Genomic DNA, 12,844 nt, shown 5'->3' with positions numbered 1-12,844 from the left:
CACGCTGCAAAACACTTTTTCTTCTAGCTTTGTTCCGCTTGTTCGCCATCTTTCTGGTTTTGCAACTTCTTAATTTCTCGTTTGTTCTTAGGACCTGTTTTTTGGGGGGTTGTTTTCATTTGTATTTCTGGAATCCTGATTTTTATTCCTTGGGCGGTTGTTACTGTGTTTGGCACGTTCTGCTGAACTTTAACTAGTCCTGAAATACTACAGTCAATATAGAGGTGGGCATTAACAGTATATTCATAGACCTGGAAACAGTTTATGGGCTTTTGGGTGTTTGGGTTTTTTTTTCCTCCTGAAGCACTTTTTGGAACCTTCTGCAACATTCAAGCCAAATCTGCCTTTAGAACCACTTTATTTTTCCTTCAGCTGTGGTTTCGGGTCTTGGATTGGCAGTTCTGGATATCCGAAGTATGATAGCTTCTGGATGTCTTACAATCAAAAAGAGGGAAAAAGCATCTTTTTTTCTTAAATGATAATAAAGTGAAATAATAAAAATTATAATTTTAAATAATTTTTTTTAAAGAATACCAAAGCCATACCTTCCAGCTGCCTTCAAGGGGTATTTTTTCAGCCTGTTGTTCTGCACTGGCTTGCCAATTTTGGTCCTATGTCTGAGTTCAGTTAATACTGTTTTTCTTCAAGGGACTAGAAACTCCTTTTTTGCTTATTCTGTCTACAAATATTTCAGGGATGTGACAATAGCAGGTGCCAAGTTTCATGTCAAAAATAAAATTTTCAAGCTGATGCAATCCATGAAACCACAGATCAAGTTTCAGGCCAGTTAAATAAAGCTGTAGAGCGTCCATTTATATCATTCATTCATATAATGGAACCTGTTCTTATAACTCAGTTCTTGATATATTAACCCTGCAGTTATCCTCATACATAAATGGGAGATGTGTTGCTTTCGTCGGTTATAATAGGATATAACCATATAAATCCCCTGTGCATGAATGGAAAAATAGAGGCCCTTAGGCTATAGGTATCAAAGGTCTCCCCTATACTTACAATAGCCTAATAAGGTTATTTTGGAGGCATAGGTAATTACTCATGGACCCCCTATAGCTAGTGATTCATTGTTCACTACTGAAACATTTCTAAATGAATTATGTTTTAAACAAGCAAATCCTTGGCCTTCTCTTTTATGGGGGGGGAAAAGAGAACTGGAGGGACACAAAATTCCACCATTTTCTGCATTGAAATACCCTGCTTGCTAGTTAAAAGGTCCCTGGTATTTGAACCAATTTAAATGTACTATAGTGCTTCTTGCTGTTTTGATTCCATGAATGCGTATTTCTGAATTTCACATTTTGATGAAAATATTATTGTTGTCATTAATTTGGTATTTAGAAAAGACTGTGGATTCAAGAGCTCAGTGCAATGAATAAAACAGTTGGAGTTAACTGTCCCTGGGGATAGAATCAATCACTTTTGTAGAAGAGGGTGACATTTAGAAAAGAAACTCAGAAGAAAATGTCATGCTTAAAAAATTAGATTTAAACGCACTACCTCCTGATTGATTTTTATTGCACTCAGATGGATACACTGATTGATTATCAACCTTACAAATGTTTAGTACCTTTCTCACTTCTCTAATAATCAGAATAATCTAATTTTCAATGTCATTTAAGTTACCATATTCAAGGTTATAATAGATCATATTTCTAATAAAACATAGCAATTATGTAATGAATAATACAAAGCTGCAAAGCAGAGTTCAGATTCACCCTCATCAAAAAAAAAAAAAACCACACCACCAGTGGCTGGAAGAGCCAGCGTACGTGAAGGCAGCCTACAGCACGATGTCCTCTGGATTTGTGGTGTTTACCCCCGTCATTGAACTGCGGCTCCTGGAGCACTGGCTGGGGCGCGTTTGCCATAGCTGAACGTTATTTCTCAATAGGAAGCCAGGGGCGGGCTTGAGTTCTGTAATATTTGTGCTCGCTCTGTGCCTGGGGAAAAATGGTAGCATGCCAGGTGCTTATGAAATTTCTTCCATGATTGTTTCTCTGTGCTCCCTGTTAATTTTGATACGTGTCTGTAGAGGGACACGATCTCACTTAATTTGAGGTGTTTTCTTGTGGCAATTGTACCCGACAGCTGACATGATTGATTTCTCTGAATCAGCTGCAAAATACCCAGTTTTCAACGTATTTCAGTTTTGTACTTGAAGCCCCTTACATGACCGTGTGCTTGTCATTGCCTTTGTCCAGTAGGAACAGGAGTTTTGATTTGAAATGTGCTTTGCCTCCGATCGTTTTCCATATGTCAAAGCTCAGTTTTGGCATGGGAATTTGTTTTAAGATAGTTTCCTGTTCTTTTTAAAGACTGAGTAGTTTTGCCTGAAAGAAAACATTATTTCATCTGGAAATCACAACCTAGGAAAACCAATCTCTTTATAACTACCTGGTGTTCTGCATATTTTAATGCTATGTTTGGCTTGCCAATTGCATTGCTGTCAAAAACATGAACAGGAATCTTACCGTTCTGAATTGATGTCACGTCAGATTGTCAGGTGTGATCATGTTGCTTTCAAGATGGTTATTTTCTTCCTTTTCTTACGCTGGAGATGGGAAAACCAACCTCCTTGAGGTCCCTCATCTCTGTGACTGCACCCGCCAGCTCCTGGGTGATGTGCAGCTGCGTGCTGGCTTTGTCGATGGGGTTGGAGAGCCTGGTTCAGCAGCAGAAGCATCAGGGGTGCTAATTTTCTCTTGGTTCGAGGTTTTCCAAGGTGACTGTTGTGAAAGACATCCTTATGGACTGCCATTTGTTACCATGAGCACAGTTTATTGAAGGGTGATAAGGAGAAGGGTGATGTGTGGTATGTGTGGGGCATTTATCCTGATGGATCAAATTTGGCAGTGGGAATAGGTGATTTGTGTATTTGACTGAAATTGTCCACAGCTGCTAACTTCTGCCAGAATTAGAAATTTTTAGCAGCTGCCTCTGGAATTGGAAAAGTCAGAGTGTAAAGGAGCCATGCAAGGCTTGTGGGTTTCCACCCTACCAAGCAGCTTGGTGCTCCTGGAAGCCCTGGGTTCAGTGCTGAGCATTGACCCCACCGCCCGTGTGTGGTATCATTTGCCCGTGATGCTGGGCAGCCCAGGCTGCCTGGCATTCAGCGAGGGATAGATGGCTTCCCGAGGTGCAGGAGAGCAGACGGGAGAGCGAGCCTCCGCCTGGAGGGGAGAGTTGGCAGGTCTGCGGCGGTCCTGCCTCAGCTCACCTCCGATTTCTCTTCTCATCAGCGTTCACAAACAAAAGGAGTCTTTTTGAAAGCCTACCTTGCGCCCAGCGCTGTGCAATTACCGACTTGCTCTGTGTGCTTTATGGTGCTTTTGAGATTTGTTAGCTTAACAAGTAACTTCCAAAATATTTAATAACAAGAGAAGTGTGGTTTTACAGGAATGCGAACTAACTGGAAACACTAGTAGTTGTCCCTACAGGAACAAAACCAGTTAACTAGTACACAAAGCTCTTCAAAGGTCATGGGGATCTCCGACAGGCAAAACTGCAATGATAGCATTTCAAGTCGTGAATTTATAGCTGATTAATCATTATAATATCTGAAAGGTGCTGTCTAACTATCCTCTGGGCATCTGGGGAAGCAAAGGTTTTGCAAGTAATTGGAAATACTGTGTTGCGAGTTGCAGGTTCTCCTCCCCTGCGCAGGTTTGTGCCACCTTTGACAAAACATTCACTGTTCCATAATTTTACCTGATTGTCTAGAAACTGCCTAAATCTCAGGCTGGATCCCAGACTCTTCTTAGGCCAAGCAATGACTAAGTTTGGTGGACCTGAGGGGCTCGCGTTTAAGACTGGATGATTCCCAGCATTACGACATGCTTGAAATGATCCCGCTCAAGCAGGAGAATTGCGTAGTTGCTAAATGAGAGCGCTGGGGTCCTCCAGGAGAAGCTGTTTGTGTCTTTCCTATACTTAGTTTCATCTACAGCAGGCCCTGTTTTTCTTGAAAAACACATCCTTCCCTTCGTGCCCTGCCCATTGCTTTAAGCAGAAGAGGGAAAATGTGTCTGAGGCTAAGGAGAGCAGAGGCAAACCCATGGTGAGGAGAGCAGACTGAATGGTACAAGAGATGTTCGGCCCCTCTACCCTCAGGTTAGGGGGATGAATGTTTGAGGGTAGGGGCTGGTCCCTAAAGCTAAGGCAACAGAAAGTGCCTTCACTATCTTACGAACCCTGCTGCGGCTGCCTGGAGGTTTCTGGGTGTGGAAGAGCAGGTCCTGGCATGTGTGTCGAGGGGACAGGGAAGCTGTCGTGGGAAGATGGATTGGAGCAGACGTGCTCAGACGTGGGTGTGCGTCGCTCAGCCATCGGAGCAGTGCCGAAACTCGTGTGGACACGGCTTCCTCACATACCAACTGCACCTCTTTTCATCCTCTTCCCCCCCCCCCATCATCTTATCTGTTTTTTTTAGTTTTTTAACTTCCAGTATTTCTCACAGGGCAGGAGAGCTTCCATACTGTCCCCTGTTGGAAGCTCTTAAATAATGCAGCCATTGAGTCAGAATTTAGTGCACAAGTAATGAAATTCATAACCTGAGTTTTCTACGGTAGCATTAACTGTGACACAGATTCATCACTGCTGTATCATCATTAAAAGGCAGTGGAATCACATTGGGGATTGATGTGATCATATGCATGTAGAGATCAAGATACAAAAAGGTGTGATTTATGTAATATAAGCATAAGCTGTAATCCAAAACCTTTCCTACATGTGGTGTGACAGTTCCTGTTCCCAGAGCAGTGATGGCTTTTAAATTTACTGGGTAAATGCGTGTGTTTATATGTTTTTATTTAACTTTTTTAAACATAGTGTTGTCTTAATCTTTTTCTCTTTTTTTTTTTTTTTTTTTTGCGTTGAATTATAGTTGTAGTTGAATCTGCATAATAATTCAACATTACTGAAATTCTTTATATTTTTGCAGCCTGGGTGTTATGTCAGCACTTTATTGTGTTTATTTTACAGGGAATATAGAAACACTGCTGTGTCTGATGCAGCCTTAGCGATGACAAATGTAGGAAATATAAAAAGTATACATAAAGCAAGAAGATAAATGTTATTCAGGTTTTATCATTATTACAAAGGCTATTGGAATTGTGCTAAAAAGCCAAACAAAAACTGTTCTTAGTTTTCAGGACAAGGTAATTCTCCCCTTTCTACCCCTCAGTGATTTGTGCTTGAAAAGGAAAAGGACAGAGCTGGGCCGCTTTGGTGGTATGGATTAACCAGCAGCTGTGTCTCTGGTGGCCTTTGGAGGGCAAGGGACTTCAGGTAGAGCTGCAGCGGGAGCTGTGCCAGGGTAGCACAGGAGCAGTGGTGTGGTTCCTGCTGGGGTTATCGCCTGGTCTCTGGGAGCTCTTGGCAGCTGCTCCAAAGCCTGGCTGAAATAATGTGTTTGTCTTCCATGAGGAGTTCAAAGCTATCGAGATAAGTAGTTGCTGAGGCCGCCTGTTTGGCAAATTTGTCAATCAGCTCATAACGCTATAAGTAAGTGGGGCTTTTTTACAAAGGCTTATTGCTCTTTGCGGTTGTGTAGGAGTTTACATAATTTTCCAAGGAGCTCTTTTATCTCCCAAGTACAGCCGTGATTAGGATTTACTTCTGGAGTGCGGTAGCAGTTTGGAGCACTCAAGATGTACATGTCGATCCTGGATGTTTTTTCAGTGCAAGAGACCGTACTTGCACTCTGCCCTGTGGTCCAGCAAAAAAATCAGGGGCATTGGCTTTAGGGGAGTATCTGTAAAAGGAAGGGGGGTGGGATCCAAACCCTCCTCCCCCAAACCTGACTACACTGGTAGCACTGAACCTGCACAAGAAGGTAACTTTTCTGTCCCCCTTTCTTGGTGTTCTTTGAGTCTCTGTTACTCCAGACAGCCGAATTGATGGTGTTTGAGGTTACGCTTTAATCCAGTGGGGTGCTCAGTGTCCGAGCCCTGATCCAGCAAAGCACATAACTGACTTCAGCATGGGTCTGTTTACAGAGTTAAAGTCAAGTTCAACCTTAAAATATCTGCTGGATCAGTTGCAACAATATTCACTTGCATCTACCCCTTGTTTTCTGTTACACATACTATATTATTTCTGAGATGCCCCTGAGACTGCTGCTTTCCCATGCCACCATTTTCCCATGTCACTCTTAATTTTTTCTCTCAGAAGTGACACCCAGAGGAAAATGAATCCAACTGCATGTCATTCATTCTTGAACAGATGCTGTAGGTGAGACTGGACTGAAAGCTCCTTTTCCTCCTGAAACATTCACCATTTGTCTGCTCTTTGTGATCATTTGTGATTCACAGGCATGTAGGAAGCAACCACAGAAGACATGGAGACGGGCCTGTGGAGCCCATGGCTAGCATGGAGGAGGCTCTAGGTGTCTGCCCATTTTGCTGTGCTTCCTTCCTTACGGCACAGAGAGATGTGCCTTCTGGGGTGTGACAGTACAAATGAGAATCGGCAGATCTTTGGCCATCCAAAATCCTCAGCCGTCCTCACGTGTGCCAAACCCACCAACCGCACCCTCAGAGTTCAGGCCACTGGTTTAAATATCATGAGGTTTTGAACACCGATGAATATTAGGATTGGTTTTTATTTGTCCAGCAGCATTTAGTCTTTAGGGTGTTTAATATTGACACGGAGTCTTTGGGGAGAGGGATTGATTTTGTTTGGCTTTGTTGTAAAGCCTTACGCATCTGGTTATGCTTAAGGCGCTAGCTTTAGCAAACAACAAGCCTCTTGATAAAATTCACAAGTACTGGCAATACTGGGGACGTAGACTTATCTTCTGGGCACGTTTTGTAAAATTAAGCTATTTTCATTAAAAGAACAAAGAATAGCATGGTGATGGAGCAGCTGTCATATTTTATTACAAAACACGAATATGTGGGAAATCAATTACAGCACGAGTGCTGCACAATGCATATTTCCAGTAATCCCCCACGGCCGGGGGAAGGTAGAAGGCTGATCTGAGCGCAGGAGCAGATGGCAAGCAACTTTAGATAGCTTCACTGCCATTTTTACTCTTTCAAGTGTTTGTGCTTCTCCTTTGATCTTCAGATCTTGAGTTTAATGTGTTTCATCTTCTTTCGTTTACTGTTTTCAAATTTAGCTTTCCCTGTAAATAACTTCTGCTTGGTGGAGTTGCTGTTAGTATGAGGTTTGTTACTTCCATACTGTGAAATTTGAGAGAGACAGTTGCTATCTTTCTTTAGTGTTGTTCACATCCAATAAAATACCAACTGCGTGACTGCAGAGGACTTCACCGTTCATCATGCACAGCTGTAATGATACAATGAAAAAATCCCGCCTCACAAAGTTACTGAGATATTTACAATGCATGTGAAGTTGCAGTAGACTTTCTTGGAAGGTAACTACCACGGGAGTGTGGTGGCACATCCACAACAAGCACCTATGGAAGTTTGGTTTCAGCATTATCCCATTAAATTTGCTTCTTATAGTTGAGTAATTAAGCTTGCGTTAGTTTTCTCTGTGCATGTAACATTTTTATCTCCCCTTAAAATAATTTATGCTTAAAATAAAAGCATTTTGCAGTGTTTTGACATAGAGTGGCAAGGGCAACATGGGGTGATGTGATTTGTGTCTCTGCTTTTTATACAGCTGTCAGAAATGATAGGAACAAAAAGAAGAAGGAACCTTCAAAGCAGGAGTCCACAGAAAACTATGAAATGACAGCAGAGTTGGATGATCTCACTGAGAAGATCCGAAAAGCTCACCAGGAAACCTTCCCTTCACTCTGCCAGCTGGGAAAGTACACTACAGTAAGTACGGTTTGTGACACGTTCTGGATATGCCTGGATTACGTGAGTTTTGCATTGGAGGCTTCAGACGTTTTAAATAGATGCAGAAGTAGATGCAGTCCTTGCACCACCTAAGTCATGAAAAAACACAGGTATGCATGCAAATACATGCTGAAGAAGAGAAATTGCACTTAGCTGTAAGCGTTACTTAGCGGTATCGTGAGAGACTGTCTGAAGGATTAATCCAGCCGAGAGACAAGCTTGGAGTCCATGAGTCAATTACATGCCATCGTTCGTTAGAAATTTGTTGGCTCCCAAAGACGTGATCTCTGCTTTTGTGCATCAGCGGGTTACAACTTTGCAGGTGTAGAGAGTTCTTAAATGCTGGTGAATTGCTGGTGACAGTCCCAAAGCTACCAAGTCAAGGAAAATATGAAATGGCTAAATAAACCAGTTTCCAGAATGCTCATTTACAGTTTATTCCTCTCCCAGTCTACCAAAACACCACAAAGCAGCAAACACGTTTGCTGCCTTTAGAAATGAAAAATCAGCTCCCTGTCAAGAAGTTCAGTACTCAGAATTTCTTCTGAGGATGAGTCACGGAAATGAATCTTTTCTGTACGTATATATGTTGCTAAATACGGGGAAGGTCAGTGATGTATATTGATTTCAGAGAGAAAGTACAATGTCAAGTTTGCAAATGCAGTAATAAAACACATGCTTAAAAATAAACATCAGGAAGTGTTTAGAGTCCTGTTGGTGGAGGAATGACTTAGCTGGTCTGGTCTTGCTGTCAGTTGTAGCAGCACTGGCTGTTACAGAGGGATGCGCAGAAGGCCATGAAGCAGGCAAGTGTGCACTCTTGCTGCTGAAGCTGGGAGTTCAGGAGCCGGTGTGGCTGGGCAAGGAGATCCCTGCCTCCGCAGTCCTTGTCCTCCACGGTTCCCCAGCTGGAGAGCTGGGACCAAGCTGTAGCGGCCAGGTAAAATACCTCTTTCACTGGAATGCTCTCTGTTTTGTATAAATGCTTTGCTACTGAAACAAACAAATTTCTCGGAGAGTAATCTAGGCAAATCCCTGTGCAGCATCAGTTTTCACTGTTTTACGGCATACTCATCTATATACAAAGTGCAAGGTTCAAAACTCTCAGGTCTAGGTGTAAGTCTTTGTATTTAATTGCAAGAAAAGCAAGCATATACATAGTGTGGTGTTAGAAAAAAGCGTGTCTTCCATGTTGCCTGAAAGTATTTTCACAAGCATTTTTCACATTTAATTTTGAGATGCACATAAAATGGTTAGTACTGGGGAAGGTGCCTGCCCTCTGCATGCTTCTCTGGTGCTATCCCTGTTCGGGTGAGATGTAGTCAAAATAGTCAGCGTAGGCGTGCTGGTAAATATTGCTGTAGCAGGCAAGCCCAGGCAGACCCCCAGGGATTAGCGCAGCGTGCAAGGCTGGAAGCTCGAAACCAGCCAGCTGGAGACGGTGAGATCCACAGTGTGTCTTTTCAAGGAAATTCCTGCGTTAATGCCCTCCACTTCTCCCTGTGGTACGTGAGGTTGTGTCCCCATCTTGGAGTGAATAAAATCTTCCAGATAGGCTCTCACTCTTCTGCAAACACAAGAGCACTTTTGAACAAGCGCGGAAAAATCTTGCCAGTTAAAACAATGAATTTGTGCCTTGCAGAAGAGGGGATCGCATGTCCGCCGCTGGGGTGCGTAGCCAGGCTACTGGTATGCATGCCCGAGTTTATTGCTCACAGGCAGCCTTGCCTGGCCATCCCCAAATCACACTATATCGGCGTACCTCCCAACGTGTTGAACATGTTGGTACGTACTTTTGTGCTACCTCTGAGTTTGAAGAGTGCACTGCAGCCGGTGCGATGGTACTTCGTACTGGGAATTGCCAGAGATCCTGTAGGGTTGCAAGATAAACCTGGGTACCTATATGCTTGCGTTATGTATTGGATGTTTAAGTATCATTAATATTTTAGCTCTTGAAATGATACAAGTGGATGAAATTGGAGAGGGTCTTGTTGCACATCACACCCACCACTGATGCCTTTGTCCTTGGGTTCCTGCTGACCCCCATGGTGAGTTTATGTCTCTGTTGTAATTTCAGAGCCCTTACCGAGAGCACCTGGATCTGAGTAATGAATGGACTAATCTGGTCTGTCTATGGGTTCTGAGTAACCGTGACCTGACCAACGCTCTCTCTGAGGCTGGATATTGGTCATTCGTATCTCAAGCCAGATTGGACAGCTTGGAGAAAGAGATTTCTTGGCTTTATCGTTGGTCTGTTGGAAGTCCATAGCAGTTAGATGCACGTGGCAGAAGTCCCTGCCGCTTTGTCATGGTTTGGTGCTATACAAGTTGCAATAACAAAATTACTCTGAAAGAGTTATTTTTGGCTTACCTTGAATTTTTGAGAGCGATACAGCTTCCTTCAACAGCTGTGTCAAAACTAATAGCAGCAGTGCTAGATACTAACTGTCGTCTTGCTGCATTCCCCTGGCCTCTGTGTGAAATGCAGAGTATTTAAATGTCTTAGCTAGCTAAGGTCTGGTGGCCACTGTGGTTTTTTAGGTAGGAATTCAGTGTAAGAGCTCATTTTTGTGAATGCTGTCTCTGCCCAGCTTTGGAAGGGACAGGGTACAGCACTCCCCCCATTGCCTGCACCCAGCGAGAACCTCAGGGACTAAGACTATTCCTCGGTACTGCTGGGGCTGGAGTATGGGTCATCTTCATCTCCAGCTGCCCATCAGCCCAGGAGTGAGGGACAAGCCTTTCTGCAGCAGTGGGGGATCCAGGAGGCAGAAGGTGTGTGCACTGGTCAGAGGAGTGCAGCTTTGGTCCTTGGACAACACCACCAGCTGCTGATAAATGGCGGGGCTCAGGCAATAATCTGTCCTTTTGAGATACTTGAAATAGAGACCAGAAGTCAAAAAAAAAAAGGAGCACACAGCCTTTGTTCTAAATACTGAGTCCAAGGGGAGCTAGAAGCCTACACCACTCTACCTTTCTTGGTAGTAACAAGCTAGTACAGGTAAGATCGCCACCAGTCCTACTTTTATACCCAGTTCTACAGGCTAGCAGTCATAAGGCATGGCATGCTCACGCTGCAGAGCAAACAGATTGCTTTTGTAACCTTAGAGTTTTTTATTTAATTTTTCAAGTGAGAGGTGAGAAGTGAGTGTATTGAATCAATGTGGATTCACTTGAATTTCATGAGCTTTGCACTAATGGAAGAAACTGTTCTGCAAGTGTGCCCTCTGTGTGCCTTTGGTTACGTGATCGTTCAGACTGATTTAAAACATGATTTTGTTTGTTGCTAAAAAGAGCAAAGAATTTTAAGTATTAGAGAGTGGAGTGAAAAAGACCTTGCAGAGATACAGTCGTTAAAAAAAAAATCTATTCAGACATTTGGCCTGCATATCTGGCTCCTCTCACTCTTGAGCATTGCAGCCTGCATTTCCCAGAGGGAAAGGTTACATGGTGATTTTTTTCCCCCCATTGCGTATTTTCACCTGTTCAAAACGGTTTTGGAGAAGCATTTTCAGTTATGGTTTTTTATATCCATCTGGTCTTTAAAAGGAAAAAGTGTCTCTATCTGTAATAATTACCATACTTTGCATAGTTAATAAAAGTCTACTTAAAATAATGGGAGAATAGCACTCGTATTAAATTCCCTGGGTCATTTGACTTAACAGTTGCATTTGGTGGGCAGTGGCAAGTATAGTTCTGCCAATGATGAGAATCAGCAAGCTGTTTAAACGTAATGGATTTCAAAAGTCCATCATAAATAGATCTGTTTTATTACTGTCATCCAGGTAAGAGAGAGTGCCGTAGTAATTTCTCTGGAGATGTCATACTTTATAGTATAATTGAGTGTAACTATACTGTTTGTCCCTCGAGACTGGTATTATTTGTAAGTCTACAGCTGTGTTACATCCAGCCTCATGATAAAGGGAGGATAAAACAGAAAATAATTTTGACTCTGCGGACCTGTGCTGTGGGTTCTCCTGGGTTGCTCTTGGCTGGCTGGAAACAGAGAGATTTTGTGTCTCAGCAGCATTTTGTCCTTTGTAAGTGCTGGGCTTAGATGTTACACTGCTATTGTTCTGTGCCATTGCAGAGGAATATCTATATGTCTGTCTGTCTGTCTGCCTGCCTGCCTTCCTATCTCCTGATGCTGGGACTGAGCAGAGATGTGTGCTCTGGCCCTCAGTGAGCTTGCCAGAGCTGTGTTGCAATGCTGCTTTTACTAAAGAGGCATAGCAAGTGTTCGTGATTAGGGCAGAGTGCCCCTGTGAGCCTTGTTTCCTCTGTAAAGTGGATTTTAAAGACAGTAGGGATTCTGCTACTGTGTATGTTTCTGCGAGTACCTCATCCTGTATCGTTACTGTGGAGATAGAGCAGCCTGCAATGAAAAAACAAAAATGATGGAAAAAATGGGATCAATTTATGTGGCAAAAATGGCTGTTTAATTGGATTTCATAGCAAGGTTGGGCTTTTCCACTGATAAAGATGCCACTAGGGTGTATTACAGTATTGTTCCACCATATGTGCGCTGGTGCAAAGGCCTGAAAAACATGCAAGGCTGCTCCTGGAAAAGACACCCTAAAAACTGCTTCAGTAAAATATTCTGGAAAAGTCATAGCGTCTGCATCTTTTTTCACAGCGTGGCTAGAGGAGATCTTCAGGCAAATTTAATCAGAGTTTCTGTTTCTAACGTGCATTTTATTAACCCCATATTTTGCTGTTCAACCTATACATTGATATTGAGTCGGTTTTGGTTTTATATGTGTTCAGAAACGCTGCTAAAAATCTAGCTATTTTCTGCGACGCTTGCAACTACATTCATTACCAAATAAAATGTTAAAAGTCTTTCCATTTGTAGCATCTCAAAGATAATGTGTAAACCACGTTAGCTCCAATGCTGAGGAATCTGGCACCCAGCGTAATAAAACACCCGGTTATTTTTGTATTTTATTAACTGCCCCTTCTCTTCAGTTTGCATAATAGTGAGTTAGATTTACATTTGTTAAGACGGCCATGCA

The 12,844-nt window shown here is 42.7% G+C and overlaps 1 protein-coding gene across 5 annotated transcripts in view; it reads left to right on the top strand.

Annotated features, from left to right (window-relative positions):
• Positions 1-12,844, top strand: part of RARB (retinoic acid receptor beta) — a 337,858-nt gene that overhangs the window by 308,356 nt on the left and 16,658 nt on the right. For all 5 annotated transcript variants that reach the window (XM_064444254.1, XM_064444253.1, XM_064444255.1 and 2 more), the window contains one exon: positions 7,648-7,808. In XM_064444254.1, the coding sequence (XP_064300324.1) occupies positions 7,648-7,808 (161 nt within the window). The remainder of the gene's footprint in view (positions 1-7,647; positions 7,809-12,844) is intronic.

The sequence above is a fragment of the Phalacrocorax carbo genome, chromosome 2 (assembly GCF_963921805.1).
Source record: "Phalacrocorax carbo chromosome 2, bPhaCar2.1, whole genome shotgun sequence".
In the NCBI taxonomy this organism is placed as follows: domain Eukaryota; kingdom Metazoa; phylum Chordata; class Aves; order Suliformes; family Phalacrocoracidae; genus Phalacrocorax; species Phalacrocorax carbo.
The sequence above is the reverse complement of the archived record's forward strand: the minus strand, read 5'-3'. Positions and strand labels throughout refer to the sequence as shown.